This window comes from Bos grunniens, chromosome 3, assembly GCF_055505025.1.
Source record: "Bos grunniens cultivar Pamir isolate PY7600 chromosome 3, Bosgru_T2T1.0, whole genome shotgun sequence".
In the NCBI taxonomy this organism is placed as follows: Eukaryota; Metazoa; Chordata; class Mammalia; order Artiodactyla; family Bovidae; genus Bos; species Bos grunniens.
The window spans coordinates 15,686,104-15,706,207 of NC_141167.1; the positions used below are offsets into that span (position 1 = coordinate 15,686,104).

Here is a 20,104-nt window from a genome sequence, read left to right on the forward strand (position 1 = left end):
GCTAACTTTTAATTCGTGTTTTTGGCTTCTGATTTTGTTAGCAAACAAGTACAATTTAACTGTCTTATGAGTTCTAGAATCTAGAGCAGAGGGAAAATGGTAAAGAGACATGAAATAGTAACTTTTGGTCCCACTTTTAATCCTGTATAATTTCAATTTATCTTGAGTTCCTTTATAAAAATTGTAACCCGAAGTAGACCCACAGCACCCTAAGGAATCTCATTTCCGTCTATTTAGGTTTTCCATTTTGTATTTGTGTAGCTCACTGCCACTGAAAGAAGTGTTGGATCATTTGTGTGCTTGTTAGTTATATGGCAGATCTACTGTGCAAATCTGGGGATTTGAAGGGACGGAAAATCTTTTTAGAAGATAAACCTGAGTGTATCAAGATTATAGCAGTAAGAGGGTGTTGGGATAAAATTTCAGGCAGAGAACGCCATCTGGTGGTTATAAGGAGAACTTGAGCCTTCTGTATTTGCAGTTTTTAACCATAGTATCTGAGTGATATCTTTATCTAGAAATGACCTTCTTATATATAATAGCTGCAGATTCAAATCTCTAAGAATAATTTTCTTCCATATAACTCTAGCATTCCTTCATTAAAACTTATGTCAAGGAATCTAGAAAAATGGTACTGAAGAATTTATTTACAGGGCAGCAGTGGAGAAACACATAGAGAATAGACTTATGGACATGGGGAGAGGGGAGGAGAGGCTGAAATGTATGCAGAGAGTAACATGGAAACTTACATCCCCATATGTAAAATAGATAGCCAACGGGAATTTGCTGTATGGCTTAGGAAACTCAAACAGGGGCTCTGTATCAATTTAGAGGGGTGGGATGGTAGGGAGATGGTAGGGAGGTTCAAAAGGGAGGGAATATATGTAGACCTATGGCTAATTCATGTTGAGGTTTGACAGAAGACAACAAAATTCTGTAAAGCAATTATCCGTCAGTAAAAAAATAAATTAAAAAAAACACAAACTTCCGTCAAAACCCTCAGACTAAACACACTATTGTCTGTGTCCAGCAGAACCAAAACCCTATGTCCTTTTTTGTTCCAAATGCAGGCCCTGTTTATCTCTGTAGAAAACCAGTTAGTGTCTTTTCACTTCTTTTTCACAACCTCTAGCTCTTGACATCATGCTTCTTTTATTTGGTGAATTTCTGCCTACTGGAGTAGTGGCAAAAGAAATATTAGTGATTTTTCAGTAAATCTTTGGCAGATGTCATATAAAAGTAAGTCGCTTTTACCCTGTATAAAAATTATGAAGAGGAGTTTGAAATTTTTCCAAAGTGATTATTAGGGTGAGCAAAGTTGGCAGGGGATGGGAGATTATGTAACAGACTTATATTAAAATACATGTCTGAGATTTTTTTTTTTTTGCTATAAGCATCTTTATTATATGGCAATTTTGAATGTAGATAATGCTGTAGTTGGGTAAAGTAGAGACATTAACCCTAGGGGAAGGGATCCTTTTAAGTGAATCTGAATGCATATTTTATAGTCCTGGTGGGGAGGGGAGGATAAACAGAGTTTTAAATTTCAGGCTTAGCTGCGAGCTGGCATGGCATGTCTGTATCTTTTTTCCTAGTAGGAAAACTGAATCCAGGTCTCACCACCATTAATAAGTTTCTTGAGGGAGGGCTGTTCATGAAATACATTAAATAGAATGTGACATGACCTGCCACTGTTCTCCTGGGATTTTTAAAAACATAAGTAACAATATTATAATATTTGTAGTTCAACCTTCATGAAACTCTAAAAAAGCTATTGTTCCATACACAAATGCTCACATGTTATATAATTCTATTTCTATGAAATGTCCAGAATTGGCAAATCTATAGAAAGAAAATGTAGATTTGTGGTTGTCAGGGGCTGGGGTCAGGGGATGTTTGGAGGAAATGAGGAGTGCCTGCTACTGGGCTTGAGAATTCTTCTTGGGGAGGATGAAGATATGCTGGAATTAGATAGTGGCCATGATACATAACTGTGTGAATATACTAAAGACCACCATATTGTACACTTAAATCTTTAAAGTTTTTTTTTTAAAAGCTCATTTTTGGAAAAATGAACAAAACAATGACCAAAAAAAGGTGATTGTGGAATTCCCTGGCAGTCCAGTGATTAGGACTCAGAGTTTTCCCTGCTAGGCCTGGGGTGCAGTCCCTGTTCAGGGAACTAAAATCCTGCAAGCCTCACAGCGCAGCCCAAAGACTAAAAACAAAATTTTTAAAAATCTAAAAGGTGATCGTGGTAACAATTCTCTCATTTATGTTCTAGCTGAAATGTTATCTGATAACTTAAATAATTCTGGTTTGGGTCGTGAATGTTGTTTTAATTTTTACTTTATTGCCCTGCTCCTGACCTCCACAGGGCCACGATGGGCCTCCTGGAACATTGGTGTGTTCATCTGCATTCGATGTGCTGGAATCCACAGGAATCTCGGGGTGCACATATCCAGGGTAAAATCGGTTAACCTTGACCAGTGGACTCAAGAACAGATCCAGGTACTTACACAACCCAAGAGTGAGTCAACCGCTCCCATACTTCATGTGAAAGTAGTTCCAGATGAATTTCAGTCAAACTGGGCACAAAGGTGAAGGTGGAGGGAAGTTTAGGTATTCAACACTAACGCCACATTAAAAAATTTTTATCTTTATATTTAAGACACAAGTTATTCCACTTATATTTTACCTCCTTCAAAACACAAATACTCTGTGGACTAGGACCCCCCTGGATCCATGAAGACATGAAGGAGAATCTTTGTATTGTTTTCTAAGGCCCTTGGCATTTTCAGATCTAATGTTTGTAATTTTAGATACTCACTTAAAAAAGTCCAACACATATACTTTTAATGTTTTTTATTGCAGAAGTGCATATATGAATCCTGCTTGCCGTTAGGTTGGTGGGCTGAGTGTGAGACACTTAAGTTAGTGAGTCCAGCCTGGCCGGAGAGCTGCAACTTGATGTGGCTCCCTGTTTTCTGTTCTCTTCCTGCATTGAAACTTCTTAAAGTAATTTACAAATACATACATATTTTGCTTTGGGGAAATCTCCTGGCTCCAAAGAAAACCAGTTGCTAAAGTTGATGGTGTAAGTAAGAGGTTATTCTTGATAGAAAATGGCTTTAGAAGTTACTTTAGGTTATCTTTATAGATTCACTGAAGGACTAAAAGATTAGTTATATTTTTCAGTTATATTTGAAGCTGTTTAAAAATCTTGGAATTTATCTCTCACAAATGTTAAGGAGTCTTTCAAAAGCCTAATGAGAAACATAGTTGTTGGTAATACAGTGGATAGGTTAATTACTACTATAAACTCAGAATTGTAGTTATTCCTAATTACTGCCTGCCTGATTAGGCACTGATTATTGCCTGCCAAGTAGACATTTGGATTGGCAGCTCTATGTCTTGGACTTTCAAATGGGATCTTAAATTACTATTGAATCAAATATATCTTGTTAGACAAATCTTTCAATAAAAGGAGACAGAGTGGCAGGAAAGACAGCTGTGGAAGGAAATGGTTGGGAGCAGAGCCGAGAGAATCATGGATTGTAAATCAGAATACTCAGGTTTAAATCTTGGTTCTGCCACTCCCTAGGTTGGTTGTTCCATTGTAAAATGATGCAGTTGGATAAGAAGTTTTTCGGTTCTTTCCTAATGTGACATTCCTTGTTTCCACATCTCTTTGACTGCAGTGCATGCAAGAGATGGGGAATGGAAAGGCAAACCGACTTTATGAAGCCTACCTGCCTGAGACCTTTCGGCGACCTCAAATAGACCAGTATCTTTTTTGGAGCAACTTCGAAGGCTGGATGGTTTTATTGGTGGTGGTGGTGGTGGTGGTAGTGTCTTGGGAGAGTTACAGAAGACTCAGGACCCACAATCTGACTGGGCCATCTTTATATGTGGATGAGTTGAAGTCTGGCTTTTCCTCTCTCCTGCAACCAAGACATATAGAAAGCCCACGTATACTCTCCAATGTCACAATGGTGGTGTCACACAGGGGCGACTCAGAAATTAAGACTGCTGTGGTTCACTGTGAATTCTTCCATAGAGTAATATCTCCAATAGTCTTCTGATCTCTGAAACTATTGTTTGATAAAAAGAATAGTTTATTGTGCTATGTTGATTCAGCAAAACTGCCACTAATTTTTAATGCCTTTTTGTGCTCTACCTGAAAGAATTAACTTGTTGACCAGTTAATCCATAACTTTCTTCCCCCAGCCCCTCAAATGGAGATAGCACCCAGCTCATAAAACCAAACTCCCTGAAGGCAGTGCTTCTCAAAATATGGCTTGTAGACCATCTTGTTAGAGTTTGATTTTGGTGGGTATAGGGAGAACCTACTAAATGTAGATTTGGAGCCCTGCAGAGGACCCCAGATCAGAATCTGGCAGTGGGGCATGGGAGTCCTGTATATTTTTTTTAAGGGGCACTCAGATGTCTGTTTCAGTACTGTTGACTTAAGGACTTTATTTTTTTTAAATATGAATTTATTTATTTTAATTGGAGGCTAATTACTTTACAATATTGTATTGGTTTTGCCATACATCAACATGAATCCACCACGGGTGTACATGTGTTCCCCATCCTGAACCACCCCCCCCCACCTCCCTTCCCATACCATCCCTCTGGGTCATCCCAATGCACCAGCCCCGAGCATCCTGTATCATGCATCGAACCTGGACTGGCGATTCGTTTCACATATGACTTAAGGACTTTAAAATAGATAACTGACTGCTTTACCTGTACTCTATCAGTAGAACAGCCACAGGCTCCACTGATGTCAAAATGGGGAGTGACCCCGTTTCTGCTCTCATTACTCTGAAGGAAGATTGTTGGAAATGGTGATTCCCTGAAGTAGCCATGAAGAAGGCCTTTTAAGGTTTTGGTTAGGGATAGGCCAGAAGAGACAATGCTCATGGGATACAAATTGACCTTTTATAGTCATTCTGTGAGAAAGATTTGTTTGCTTTATCCTTAATAAGCTTCTTGCAGTGCGGTTGAGGGATTTATTCGAGATAAATATGAGAAGAAGAAATACATGGACCGAAGTCTGGACATCAATGCCTTTAGGGTTGGTTGTAAATCTTTCAAGTTTTGTTCATAATAAATAATTTGCTTATTAATCAGGCCTGAGGAGAATTTGAAGAACAGCTGGCAAAATACTCTTAAGAACATAAAAACAAAAAAAGTAGAATAAAGCCAGCTATTGAATGAAGACTATGAGATGTCATGGAGCAAACCTTTGCCTCAGGGATGGACCAGCCATCAGTTAATTCTTTACCGTGATCTGAGTTTAGATGTCAGTGATTCCCAGTTCCAAATTACTTCTTTATATGGATATGTTGGGCATACTAGATCAAACAGAATAGTATGTGTGTGCATACATACGTGTGTGCATCTCTTTTTCTGTAAATGAAGTCACCTAAATTGGTGTAATTATATCACCAGAGTTTCCTTAAATTTGACCAGCATATATTTCCATTGTGTCAGTGAACTGACTGCCAATGGAACGCTTGTTCTTGAGAGGAGTTTTAGGAGACGCCCAGTTGCCAAATACACTTTGCATCCTAGGCATGTGGCTATAATCTAAAATACAGTGTACAAGAGGAAATACAACATGGTTTCTGGAAGAAGAAAATACGCCTGACTAATGACAGCTAGCGGGGAACCTATAAATATGACTAACTTAAACCTTCAAAAAGCCTTTGACAAGACTAATAAATTTTTGAAATAATCGACTGTTTCTCTAGCTAAGGAAGTATGGAGAATATGGGATTCTCCAGTTCTAGCAAAAGACCTATCTACCTATCATCTGTCCTCTGTGTGTTATTTATTTTGTTGGAAGATGTACTAGCCAGTGAAATCATTACATGTACACAGGGCTCTAAGCCCTTGCAGATAAAGTCAAACTAATTGGAATTAGCTCAAGACTGATTTTTTGATCTTGTGTGAAGAGGGGCACTAACCGGTAGTTGATTTCAATGTGGGCAAGTAAGTGCAGGGCAATACATGCAGTTAGGTAATGATAATTCCTTCTCAGCTTTGTATGAAGGACTCTTACATCACACTCATCCAGAAAAGGGATGTGTCATAACTCTTCCAAGAAAGACTTAACCCAGCGTACATTTACAGCTTGGATGGCATCATCAAGAAGAGTTTGAAACCAAAAGAAACAGACCTTTCCTTTCCTTTGTAGAAAACTGTAGTCTGTCTGCTTAGCTCTGTTCATTGTACAAGAACATATGAAATCAGACAAGGTCGAACAAAAGGTTATCTGAGGTAATTCAGAAGGTAGGAGAAGAGGAAAGAGTTGCTGTATGGAAATAGATGGTATTCATTCATAATTATGTTGCTGCTGTACCATACCCATGAAAGCAGCCTGTTTTACTCACTAAATGCTTTCACTTAGAAAGGAAATGTTTCCTGTGTGCCAAAGAGCTATTTCAAAACTTTTTATTTGATGTATTTAGACTTTTAAAAAATATCTTCGTGAAGATGTATATGCCAAGAATTAATATTTGCTAAGTGAAGGCATTTAATATCAAATCTAAAAGAAACTGGCTTTGTTGAAGAGTATTCTTTTTAAATGGACAGTTGAGATGTTTTTAATTTCGAGAAATAAAGTGTTCTGTATTAAAGTATTACACTATGTGTGCAACAAGCATAGCTGCATGTGTTCTTCATGATTATAATATCATTTACAGATAATATGAAAGTTAAAGTGGAAAATCCATGCCTGCTCTTCCCTTCATAATGACTGTCATCCATGTGTTTCCCCCATTCTTCCCTGTGTAGTTACTTTTTGGAGGCATAATCGTGACATAGTTGGATAGAACGTCTCCTGCTTTCCTTTAACTTAGCACATCATGTTCTTACTTGTCACCTGTTAGCTTGTTGCTTTTCACAACTTGTAATCATTGCCTCTTGTTCAGTGAGTAGCTGGATCACAGTTTATGTTACTATTCCCCTCTGCGGCATAAAGGCTAAGTTCTTCTTAAGATATGTTATTCTGGAATGAACTGCTTGGCATATGTAACTTTCTCCATGTTTTGGATTATTTTTCTTAAGGTATATTACAAGATACAATATTGTCTTGGTCAAAGGGTTTCAGTATTTGTCTCTTTGTACTTTTGCCAATATATTTTTTAGAAGTTGTACTGTTGTATACTGTCTTCTCAGCATTGGATGAGTAGTTTTACTCCATCCCTACCAATATTAGATAGTACTATTAAGATTTTTTTCTCCTCCCCAAAATGTTTTTTTTTTTTTTGGCCATGCCTCATGGCTTGAAATCTTATTTCTCCAACCAGAGGGCAAACCTGTACTCTCAGCATTGAATGTTCAGAGTCCTAACCACTGGACTGCCAGGGAATTCCGCCCAAAAGTGCATTTTAAATTTCACTTTTTGATCATTATCAGGGCCGACCATTTTTCACGTGTATTTGTTGTTCAGTTGCTAAGTGGTGTCTAACTCTTTGTGACCCCATGGACTGCAGCACGCCAGGCCTCCCTGTCCTTCACCGTCTCCCGGAGTTCACCCAGGTTCATGTCCATTGAATTGGTGATGCCATCTAGCCATCTCATCCTCTGCCACCCACTTCTCCTTTTGGCTTCAGTCTTTCCCAGCATCAGGATCTTTTCCAGGGAGTCGGCTGTTCGTGTCAGGTGGCCAAAGTATTGGGAGCTTCAGCTCCAGTTGTCCTGCATTTTACAAATAAGATTAGTGAGGGCAGGAGAAGGGGATAACAGAGGATGAGATGGTTGGATGGCATCATTGACTCAATCGGCATGAGTTTGAGCAAACTGTGGGAGATAGTGAAGGACAGGGTAGCCTGGCATGCTGCAGTCTGTGGGGTCACAGAGTCAGACACGACTGACTGACTAAACAACGAAACCCCCTGGCTAGAAGAGGCAGATGGGGGACTTCAAACTTTATTCATTGTATTTTTACAGTATCCTTTAATATATAGCAAATTACATTTATATTCTGTTATTCTTTTGATCCAGGTGCTAGCCCTGTGGGGTTAGTTCACAGCTCTTCTTACTCACGTTTGATATATAAGGAAACACTTGACACTTGGCTCGTATTTGTAAGGGAGAGAACCTTTGATTGAAGGCTGCGTGTCAAGTAAGATGAACATTTTTCACTACCGTACCAAGATGAGCGAGTTAAACTTGGGTCCAAAAGGGACAGCGAACTGGGGAAACGTTTTAACCTCTATAGATAACCCGGTCTGCACGCTAACAGGCATACGTGGATTAGACAGAACAAGGAGGGAGATACTTAAGAAATTTGAAAGATGCCTCTCTACAGCCTTGAGGCCAGGGTGGAAGAAGCCAGCACTCATGCCCCACACAAGACCCTCCCACAGTCCGTCAGGCTCCTGCATCAGATTCAGTAGGGATTTGTGTGTCCTTTTGAGACATTTAGAATTATAATTTGTTGAACTGTTAGTCACCATGGGGTCTGTTCTTTGTCTTGTTTTTTTTTAAATCATCATAGAAAGAAAAAGATAACAAGTGGAAAAGAGGGAGCGAACCAGCTCCAGAGAAAAAAATGGAACCTGTTGTTTTTGAGAAAGTGAAAATGGTAAGTGGGGGCAGTATGTGTGCTGTGTGGATGGCTTAGGGTTTGTTGACATGTGGAGGGGAGGGCAGTGGAGGAGAGGAGACGGGAGGGGAGGGGTGGGGAGGGGGCGGGCTAGTTGCGAGCACACTGCACCATTGCACCTGGGACTAAAGGGGGCCACATTCAGATTAGACCACCCACTGCCATTTCTGCTGCTTTCCCATCGCCTTGCTGCTGCCTGATCTGCTCTGTCACACTCCCTCTGAGGTCCAGATGGGAGCTTGGGAACGGCACCTGTCCCGTCTGAGCAAGAGGCACGTTTCATGGCAGAAGGCCAAGGCTCTGTGACACCTTCTGAGCAGATGCTACGTTAGTCCTTCTCTCCTTAGGCCTTCTGTACCTTGTTTTCCTGTTGCTGTTAAGAACAGTCCAGAAGCCAGGCCACAGTAATTAATTTTAAACCATCCCTTCTTGTATTCTCAAAGTAGGCACCTTTCTTTTCCCACTGGACTCCTGATGGCCGTGGTAGTAGATACTCTAAGATGGGGCTTCCCGGGTGGCGCTAGTGGTTAAGAACCTTCATGCCATTGTAGGAGGCGTAAGAGACATGGGTTCGATCCCTGGGTCACGACTCTTAACATGTTTGGAATCTTGGGAAAGAAGACTTTTTACTGTTTTCCTTCGAGAGTCTTTTAGCATCATTCTGAATCGTATTGTCTGCAGAACACAGTCCCTTTTGGTATTAAAGGTTTTCTAATCACTGGGAGAAGTGTTGGCCATTACCTTTTGTACCATCAGACACCTGCCTTTATTCTTTGCTTTTCCTGGGACCAAAAACCACTGCTTCTGTTGAATACCCTGGTCTGTGGTTGTCTTGGTTTCGGAAAGATCTGTCTCTTTAGAAAGCCAGACAAGTGCAGATGACAGCTTTGTTTTTCACTTTAGGTTTGATTTCTGCACTATGCCTTCTGATTTGGTTTTTTTTCACACAACAGTTCCTAAGTTCTGTTCCTTTGGTAACTCTCTTTGAATAACAACATCCATGCCACAAGAATTCCTGTGGCTTTATGGTTGGAGAGGGGAACAGAGGCTTCAAAAACACCTGCTTATTTCTTTCTGTAACATATTTTAACCCTAGCCACAGAAAAAAGAAGATCCACAGCTACCTCGGAAAACCTCCCCGAAATCCAAAGCTCCTGTGGTGGATCTCTTGGGCCTTGGTAAGAGCCAGACTTTTCCACTCCTCTAATCTCACCAATGTTGATGAATTCTCTGTGATCCTGGGGAGATAGGTAGAGATGGGGTTGTTCGGTTGGTGGCTTCATCACTAAGGTTGTTCCCGCCTGTTCTTCCTGGTGTTTTTCATCTGAGCAGTTGTTCTAAAAAGTGCTGATATTCTTTAGGGAGACAGTACAGTAATAGAGAAGTGGTCAAGTCCAGAGTCCCAGCTCTGCCACTCACTTCTTGGGGGGCTTGCTCAGCCTCTCAACATTACTTTCCTCCTGTAGTGAGGATGATGAGTCTACATCAGAGATGTTGTGGGAAGGACTAAATGAGATAAATAAGCTCTTAGCTCCTTGCCCCACACACTGAGCATTCAGTAAGTGTTTGCAAGCTTCACTAGACCAGCACCTGTGAGCCCTGCCCCAGCCCGCTCGTTCTCCAGGTGCATCCTGTTTCTGAGACGGCCCCTTACCTTGTGGTCATTTTCCTCCAGACTTTTGAAACCCTGAGCTAATGGTTCTGCCCCTTTCAGAAACAGAGCCTATTCTTACTTTTCATAGTACTGATGGCTGTACTTTGTCTCAGTCCATTCCTGCTGAGTGGACTGAGTATTGGCTACTTCAGCTTCTCATGTCTGTCCTTTTCATTTCTCTCTGAGAATAAATCCTACACAGCTTTGCCCCTCAAATAGCCAGAAGGGAGCCAGCCAGCTCCCTTGCAATGGTGCTAATGTAGCCTTCAAGCCCAAGTTCCTCCTGTCCTCTGCTGAGCTACAGGCTTTTCCAGTGTGTTCTCGGGAATCTTGTGAGATGCCTCATCCAAGCTGTATGGTTCCAGAGCCTAGATTTCAGGGTCTGTGATTGGAGCATGTGGGCCTTCTCTGTTTTGTGTCTGGAAGAGAAGAAAGGAATGGGCTTAATAAGCAGGGCTACATTTTAACTTTGGCCTCTCTTTCCAGATGCTCCTGTATCCTGCTCCATTGCAAATGGTAAGACCAGTAATACCCTAGAGAAGGATTTAGATCTTCTGGCCTCCGTTTCATCTCCCTCTTCTTCGGTTTCCAGAAAGGTGAGTCTTGTGGGTGACTCAGGAGGAAAGAGCATTCTGTAAAGGGTGCTTTTGATAACTTAATCCTGGAGTCAAGTCATGCGTTCTTGGTGAAATTTGACTTTGGTTTTCTTGATTCTTCCCTTAACCCTGTCATCTCTGTTACAGCCTATTCATTCCATTTTGTCTCTTGCTCAAAAAGAGTGGGCCCTTCATGTGAACTTCTGTTGAAGATTGTCAGATTGTAAAGGCTAATCCTATAAGTCAGCTCCTCAGCCTGAGTTATTGCCAGAGAGTTTGTAAACAGGAAAGGCTTGAGACCGTCAGTGACTCCCATTTGTGGAATCCCTGCTGTGTACACCAGGCGCAGTGCTAGGTGATTTTGTGTATCATTTTGTGTATTTCCCTTAGGATTTAAAATATTCACCACAATCCTGCAAAATGGGTCTTCTAGATGAGGAAAGAGTTCAGAAAAGTCACATGACTAGCCTCTCATTACACAACCAGTAAACAGTGGTACTGGGACCTTAGTTCTCTCTGGCTGCATCATTTGTAGGTCATTTTAATTTGTTAGTTCTTCACCAAATCACATTTTTTTGCTAAAGAGCCAAGAATTGTACCAGAGCGTAACTATCAGGTGTTTCCTGATGTTTGTATGGCAAAAGTGTCAGGAGGCTACTAACTCGAGCCACGTTTTCTCATGGCAAATGGTAGAAACAGTAGAGAGATGAGGGAGGTCCTTACAGAGAACCCCAGGAGGACCATTCCAATTCCTCCCTGCCGTTTGTCCTAAGGTTGTAGGTTCCATGCCAACCCCAGGGAGTGCTGGCTCAGTTCCGGAAAACCTGAACCTGTTTCCAGAGCCAGGGAGCAAATTAGAAGAAACAAGCAAGAAGCAGCTGTCTAAAGACTCCATCCTGTCGCTGTATGGATCCCAGACGCCTCAGATGCCCACTCAAGGTAGAGTTCACAGGGGTCATGGCTGTGTGCCAGGTGGAAACGGGAGGCCTTCCATGCAGGAATTATTTGTTGTGCCAGGGGCAGTTGCTCTGGGAGCCCTGACATCATATTCCAAACAAGCCTAAGCATGACATTTCTTGTGAAACCACTGAGTATCAGGAGATAGATATTAATGTAACTCAGAGCCATGCTTCTGTGGGGTCTGGCCCCTGTGAAGCCTGACTCGGGGTCTGGATCTGGACCCTAAAGGGGGAGTGCCTGGCTCTGCAGCCCACTGGAAGCCAGAGCAAGTCTTGTAGAGAATCTGTCTGCGGAATTCTAGCTGGCAGGAGCAGCCAGTGAGCATTTGTATTGACCTCGTGTGCATTCCTCCTTCACAAATCTGTATGTCTGTTCTCTTGGCAGCAATGTTCATGGCTCCTGCTCAGATGGCGTACCCCACTGCCTACCCCAGCTTCCCTGGGGTTACACCTCCTAACAGCCTAATGGGGAGCATGATGCCCCCACCTGTAGGCATGGTAGCTCAGCCAGGAGCTTCTGGGATGGTTGCCCCAATGGCCATGCCTGCAGGCTATATGGGAGGCATGCAGGCCTCCATGATGGGTGTGCCAAACGGAATGATGACCACCCAGCAGGCCAGCTACATGGCAGGCATGGCAGCTATGCCCCAGACTATGTATGGGGTTCAGCCAGCTCAGCAGCTGCAGTGGAACCTAACTCAGGTAAGCTGCTCCATTTCACTCAGGACGAGAGTTCTGAGCCTCCCTCAAGGCTGTCTCACTTAGTGTTTGCCCCTTATCCTTTGAATCCTTATAATGTAAATGAGATCTCGCCAGAGACATTCTTGGGTTTGCTTCATTTATTTATTTATTTTAACAGAAGGTCTGTCTAACCTCAGACTTTCTGAGGTATTTTGGGTTCCTGTAGAATAAGGGTAAATTGCCTGATTCTAAAACTCTCCACACATTCATCAAAACAAAACAACCTGTCCAGATAAACAAGAGATGCCAATAAAAGCACCCATAAGCAATGACTATTGGATCTAATAGAATATCACAAACCTCAAATTACACGGTTATAACACTGAAATCCAGGGCTTCCCTGGTGGCTCAATGGTAAAGAATTCGCCTGCCAAGGCAAGAGACACAGGTTCAATCCCTGGTCCAGGAAGATCCCACATCCCGAGGAGCAGCTGAGCCCATGTGCCACAACTGTTGAGCCTGAGCTCTGAAGCCCAGGAACCGCAACTACTGAGCCCAAGTGCCACAAGTACCGAGGCCTGTGCACTCTAGAGTCTGTGCTCTGCAGCAAGAGAAGCCACAGCAGTGGGAAGCCTGCACGCTGCAGCCAGAGAGTAGCACCTGCTCACAACTAGAGCAAAGCCCCCACAGCACCGAAGATCCAGCACAGCCAAAAATAAATAAGTTTTTAAAAACACCGAAATCAAGCAGAGCCAGCACCACAGAGAGACCGTGTGAAAAGAGGAGAAGGAGTAGGGGGCTAGAGGTGACAGCATAGATAAAACACTCCCAAGAAAGAGAAAGCCCTGCCCTGATTAAGTGTTCTGAGACCTGGTGCAGTATAACTCTGGTTACTTGGAGAATCAAAAGCAAAGGACTCGAAATAGATAGGACCATATGGGGTAGCTTTGGCAAAGCATTGTTTCTAGGAGAGATGAGGATGACTTAGAATGAGGGGGTGCTTTTTGGAGACCTTGTGGTGAAGAAGTAAAAATTGAGAACGACAAAACCAGATCTACTATCCTCCTCCCCACCAAATAGTCATTTCACTTTACTAACGGAAGAGGGCGCTCTTGAACTAAAAAATTCAGTAAGTCTCCCCAGATCCTTTCACCTGTGTGTGTTATTGCTGATTCAGGAAAATAAGGTACTACAAAGAATCCGCCTGCCAGTGCAGGAGATGCAAGAGATGAGGGGTTTATCCCTGGGTGGAGAAGATCCCCTGGAGGAGGAAATGGCAACCTACTCCAGTATTCTTGCCTGGAAAATTCTATGGACAGGGAAGTCTGAGGGGCTGCAGTTCATGGGGTCACAAAGAGCCAGACACGATTGAACACGCATACACACACAAAATGAAGTATCAAGTGACATTTATGTAAAACTATTATGAGAAGAAACTAAAAAAATGAAATCTAAACATTTTGAGGAATGAAAATTCTTTCTCCAAAACCAGTCACGAAATGGAAGAAAACTGTTACACAATCCTGAATTAAATGTCCTCTAACAAACACTTGCAGGCAAGACAAAACAGCTTGAATCAAAAAGTGAAAAACTTAGAAGCAAAATGGACAAATAACTGAAAGTTGTGAAATGAAAGTTTCCTAAACTCAGGAAACAAATTGAGAAACAACACAATTATCTTAAAAATAGACTGAATTACAAGTTAGTCAGAGGAGAATAGATTCAACTGGAAATATATTTGGCATAGAGGAAAGGCATGAAATAGCTCAGAGAAAGGAAACTAAATATAGAGAGCACTAAAAAGAAAGAAGGAAAGGAAGAACTTAGGCAAAGAAGATCTAACATAAATATGCTTGTTTGGCGACCCCCAAAGGTGGCACTAATGCTAAAGAGCCTGCCTGCCATGCAGGTTCTCTTACGCCTGGGAAGGTCCCCTGGAGGAGGGCACGGCAGCCCACTCCAGTGTTCTTGCCTGGAGAATCCCATGGACAGAGGAGCGTGGAGGACTACAGTCCATAGAGTCACAGTCAGACACGACTGAAGAGACTGAGCACCCACACAAAGAAGAAAGGTAAAATAGTGGAGCAGGATTAATATGTTTAAAACTTAATATAAGAACGTTTCCTAGAAACAAAGGACTTGAATAACATGTTGAAAGAAACTACTGTGTGTATCTGGAAGAACTGACTCAGAATGGTCACCTCGATCATATCCCAGTAAACTTTTAGGCTTTGTATGGTAAGAAAAAAAATCCGTGAGTCCATTTTTTTTTTTTTTTTAATGGGTGTGGGATAGAGGGAGAGAAAGCCTTCTTTGCAGAAGAATGACAACTAATAATTATAGAAAGAACAGGGTATTCACATATTTGCAAAGAAATACTCTTCAGATTACTTATTAATTACAATGAAAGAACATATGATGGATACAATCTTAGATAAGTGATCAAACGAAAATTATCAACAGTGGGGCACATTAGTATTATGCATTTCTTGGTATCTTATACTAAGAAGGATATAATATCACTTACATAGAATTTTGGGGGTCTTCCCTGGTGGTCCAGTGGTTAAAATTTCACTTTCCAATGCAAGGGGTGTGGATTTGATCTCTAGTCGGGGAAGCTAAGATTCTACATGCCTCACAGCCGAAAAACCAAAACATAAAACAGAAGCAGTATTGTAACAAATTCAATAGACTTTAAAAGTAGTCCACATCAAAAAATATATATATTAGAATTTTTGCCAAAAATATTTAACTTGGATTCAATCATAAGAAAACATGAGATAAATCTAAATTAAAGGATTTTCTCTAAAATAACTGGCCTGGACTCTTCAAATGGTGTTAGGAAAAAATGGCGGGGAAACTCCTCTAAAAAGGAGGCTAAAGAGGTGAAAAATGAAGTGTATATTAGAATATAGTATTAATGTGAAGTATCTTGAACATGATCATTGTATTGTGATACTAGGAAAGTCTTCTTTCATATGAGACCTAAGAGTCCGACTTTGTGCGACCCCATGGACTGTAGCCCGCCAGGCTCCTCTGTCCATGGGATTTCCTAGGCAAGGATACTGGAATGGGTTGCCATTTCCTTGTCCAGGGGATCTTCGTCTCCTGCATTGACAGGCCGGTTTTTTACCACTAGCACCACCTGGGAAGCTTCTTATGAGATGCCTCCTGACTTATTAAGAGGTGAAACGTCACAGTATCTGCAACTTTCAGTGTCTATCAAAAATTTTTTAAAGCTGATACATATGTATATATCAACGATAAAGCAAAAATGTTACCAATTGTTGAATTTAAGGAAAGATGTATGGGTCTCATTATCCTAATCTTTCAACCTTTCTGTAAACTTGAAATTTTCTTTAAAAGTTGGTGGAAGAAAAAAAAGTTAGCCTTTCTCTTAAAGGAAAAGATCTTATACAGAAAATGTACCAGACTTGGGGAATTTAAGGCATTTTTCTTTGATAAATAGTTTCGTCTGTTCACTGCCAGGAGCCAGTCTTTTAATCAGATTCCTAAAGGGGCTTCAACCCCACCCAGGCCTGATGCCACCAACCCTTTTCTCCCAGCAACTTACTTTCTCATGCAGTGAAGACATGTTGGTCTTTTTTTTTTTTTTTTGCCTGCCTTTGTTCTTTGTGAAAAGTCCAGTTTCCTTTTCTTTGTCTTCTTTCTACTCGAGCATGCACAGCACTTTCCCTGACACTCTGGATAATGACTTTGCTGGAGAAAAGACAGGAGTGCTGGCTGGCTGGGGGCTTCTCTTTATACTCTCAGGGTTGGCTCCAGCCAGTTCACAATAGGCTCCTTCTTTTCAGAATCAGAGTGGAAAGGAAATAGAATAACCTCCTGTGCCGCTTTTATGTCAGCTCACTCCAGGATTCCCCCTTCCCCTCCCTGAGCATTAGTCTCAGACAGCATCTCCCTTCTGCAGAGGCCTCCATCGCTGTGGTCTGGTGTCCCCAGAATAATCGTTCAGGGCAGTTCTGTTCACGACAGAGCTCCCCTTTGTCTCACTCTCCTCTCCCCACAGGCGGAAGGACTTCTTCCCGCCCTTTGCTCTAATTGGCCCCGTGCCCACAGCCTGTCTGAAAGCGTCCTCTCTCCTTTTCAGATGACCCAGCAGATGGCCGGGATGAACTTCTGTGGCACCAACGGCATGCTGAGCTATGGACAGTCCATGAACGGCGGGAACGGACAGGCAGCAAATCAGACGCTCAGCCCTCAGATGTGGAAATAGGAACAGCGCACCTGGATGACTACCACTCTCCCCGCCAACCTCTCTCCTTGTGTTTCCTCTTTCCCCATCCCCCTCTCCTACTTCTCTCTGGTTTAGAAGTCGCTCAATCCGGGTCACTTAGGACTTGGCATCCTGCCTAGCCCAACCCCATCCCAAACCTGCAGACCTCTCTGTGGCTTTCTGTCATACCTGTCCCCCAGCTGTCCTGATTCCCTCCCCAGCCTCAGCCGGGTTATCTCCTGGCAGCCGCACCTTAGGAACTGTTGCCAGAAGGCACTTAGACTGCAGGGTAGACGTGCACACCTTTGAGCACCTTTCGCACAAGGTGAAACTTCCTGTCACACTCAGAAAGGTCTGTAGGGGTTGTGTTTTAGGCAAAGAGGGGAGAGTTTAGAGATCGTTCTGTATGTGTTGATAAATTATTGGGTTGGCCAAAAGAACCTTTTGGCCAACCCAGTATTTCCATAGGTTTAAATTTTGGGGATGAGAAAGGAGGCATCATGCTCCCCTGATTTATGGAAATTAAGGAAGTACTGAAATCGAATTAAATGCTCCTGGAGTCTTAGAGCAGTTTGCCCCCAGCCCTGGGGCGAGGATGAGCAAAATATGACTCTACTTCATGCTGAATTGTTTCCTGGATCTGAGACTTCAGGAGTTGCTGCTTCGGTCAGCCTTTCTTAGCACCAAAGACTCTTCAAAGGTCCCACACAAAGACACACACCCTGTTCCCTGACTTCATCTGGTAGGATCTGGCTTTGTGGCTGGAGGACCAGCCCCTCCAGTGGGAATGCAGAGTTAACGTGTGTACTGCTTGTGTGTGTGTGTGTGGATTCCACCTCCGACTCTTTCCCCGTCTGCGCTGGGTATTTTTGTTTTTGTTTTTTAGTTTTAGGTTTACAACAGAGAGGAGTTAATTTATCAACAGCCTAAAACTGTTGCCAGTTTTTCTTTAGTTAAAAAATTTACAATCTCATCGGTAGCTCCCTTCCTCCTTTCCCCTCTCCAACCTGCCAGTTGCTGTTTCGTATTGGTGTGTCCAGGCTGCCCTGCGCCCCCATCTGTCCAGGTGTATGAGGCAGGGCGCCTGGGCAGCCTTCCTCTCAGTCATCGTTCACCCCACTTGAAAATTAAAACAAGAAGACGTTGCTTACAAGATTTCATCTGTGGGAACCACAGCTCCTGGTTGCCTTTCTCCTGTGTATGTATAAATTCCTTAATAAACATTGCAGGGAAGCAGCGCTCACTCGCTCTCGCCGTGTGTCACTTGTGGAAGAGGGTGAGTTCCGCCCCGGTTTTCTGCTTTCCAGGGGCAATTCCCTCACTTTCTGTATTGTAAAACATGATTACATTTAGAACGGATAAACAAGGTCCTACTATAGCATAGGAAACTAGAGCCAGTCTCCTGGGATAAACCAGGATGGAAAAGAATATTTAGAAAAAAATGTAAATATATATATGTGTGTGTGTGTGTGTGTATAACTGAGTCACTTTTCTGTACAGTAGAGATTGGCACAACATTGTAAATCAACTGTATTTTAATTAAAAAAAAACAACAACAGCATAGGGAGCATACCCAAGGGGCAGGTCAAGACTCAGGCAGTCAGAAAGGTGGCCTTTTTCCAGTAGCATCTAGAGTTGTGAGGGAGTGGACTCTGGATGTCCGTACCGGCTGGAGTCCCGGACCATCGGAACTCATCGGAACCAGAAGTACCCCCCACAATAGAAAAACTGAGACCCCTCCCCCTTCCCGTCCTTCGAGTACACCTTTTGAATACTTCAGGGTGTGAGAGGATAGCACAATGGGTCCGAAAGCTCTGAGCCAAGCTGCCAGTGTTCATATCCCTTCTTGCTCTGTGACCTGGCTACTAAAGCCCTGTGTATCAGTGTAAAGCTGATACTAAACCCCTGTGTATCAGTGTAAAATGGGGCTTGTGTAAAATGAAGCAATTCCTGTGGTACATTCAGCACACAGGGTATTTGCCCTCAAATATTAGCAAATACTACATGCCAGGCCTATGTCAATTCATTCAACAAGTGTTTAAAGAAAGCTTTCAATGTGCCCAGCACTATCTTAGGCTCTGGAATAAAACAGTGAATCAAAACTCTCATAGGATAGTGTGGTAGGGGAGATGGACAATAAACAAGTAAATGAATGATTTGATTTCAGGTGGTATTAATACAAGGTAAGGCAAGATTAGGGGAGAGGGTGGGTGTGGGACCATTTGGGTGGAGCAGTCAGAAGGAGGTTACATTTCAACTGAGACCTGAATAAGGAGCCAGTTGTGTGGAGATCTGTAAAAAGAGAGCAAAGGTGGACGTCTGCATTGAAAATGGTTTGGTGGAGGTATTGGTTTGAGAATCATCAGGGTGTGTAAAGCCACGAGACAAGGTGAAGTCATCTAAGGAGAAAGCATGAAGAGGAGAGGACTGAGCCTTAAGGTCCATCAGCTTTTAGAATTTGAAGAGATGAGGAAAAACATTTTGAAGAGAAAAAAATGAATCATAGTCCCTGCTCTTAAGACGCTCACAGAATCACGGGGCAACAGACTTCGAATCTCTTAGACATGCTTTATGGGAGCTAGGAAGGTTGGGGAAACCTTCCTAAGGACAGAGCACTTGAGCTGAGTCCTGGGGGCAAGTTAGGAGTTAACCAGCGAGTGGTGTGGAGGTGGGGAGAACAGCCCAGGCAGATTGTACCATGTGATCAGAGAGAGAGACCTGCAAGAGCACAGAACACTCCAAGAGGCACAGGCAGTTCTGTGTTTCTAAGGTCTGATACTAGTCAAGGTGTGGTGAGAGGAGGGACCTAGCTGGGGTTGGACCAGATCACGGGGGGCTTCCTACAGCCCAGGAGTGAGTTTAGCCTGAACTGTGGTTAACAGTGGAGTGACACGGTCAGATGTGAGATTCAGGCAGCTCACCCTTGCCTTGCTGACAACGTGTTTGAGAAACAAGACCAGATCTAGGGGACCAGAGAAGGGCAAGAGCTGAACAAGGGCCAAGTTACTAGGGGGTGGGATAAAGGAAGCCGCTCAGAAGAGTATCTCATGAGGCACATGAGATGCTAACAGGTGCAGCACAGAAACGCTACAATGAGCTTGGGAAAGCGCATGTCACATCAGCGCTTGTACTTCTAGAATGTAAATATCCAAGTAGAAATGGCTCTGGAAATTTCCGTGGTAAAGACTTTAAAAAATATATATATTTTTGAAGCAGTTTTAGGTTCACAATGAAATTGATCAGAAGGTATAGAGTTATCTCTGTCCCTCACCTAGCCTCTTCCACTTTTGACACTCTGCACCAGAGGAGTACATTTGTTACAATGAACCATAGCAATAGATCATGATCATCCAA

At 42.7% G+C, this 20,104-nt stretch overlaps 1 protein-coding gene across 9 annotated transcripts in view; it reads left to right on the forward strand.

Moving 5' to 3' along the window:
* SMAP2 (small ArfGAP2) overlaps nt 1-17,993 on the forward strand; it is a 47,411-nt gene extending 29,418 nt beyond the window's left edge. For all 9 annotated transcript variants that reach the window (XM_086381074.1, XM_086381106.1, XM_086381116.1 and 6 more), the window contains 9 exons: nt 2,378-2,511; nt 3,702-3,787; nt 5,005-5,083; nt 8,516-8,602; nt 9,720-9,801; nt 10,764-10,873; nt 11,647-11,812; nt 12,218-12,534; nt 16,625-17,993. In XM_086381074.1, the coding sequence (XP_086237200.1) occupies nt 2,378-2,511; nt 3,702-3,787; nt 5,005-5,083; nt 8,516-8,602; nt 9,720-9,801; nt 10,764-10,873; nt 11,647-11,812; nt 12,218-12,534; nt 16,625-16,750 (1,187 nt within the window). In that variant the 3' untranslated portion in view covers nt 16,751-17,993. The remainder of the gene's footprint in view (nt 1-2,377; nt 2,512-3,701; nt 3,788-5,004; nt 5,084-8,515; nt 8,603-9,719; nt 9,802-10,763; nt 10,874-11,646; nt 11,813-12,217; nt 12,535-16,624) is intronic.
* The last annotated feature ends 2,111 nt before the right edge of the window (nt 17,994-20,104 follow it).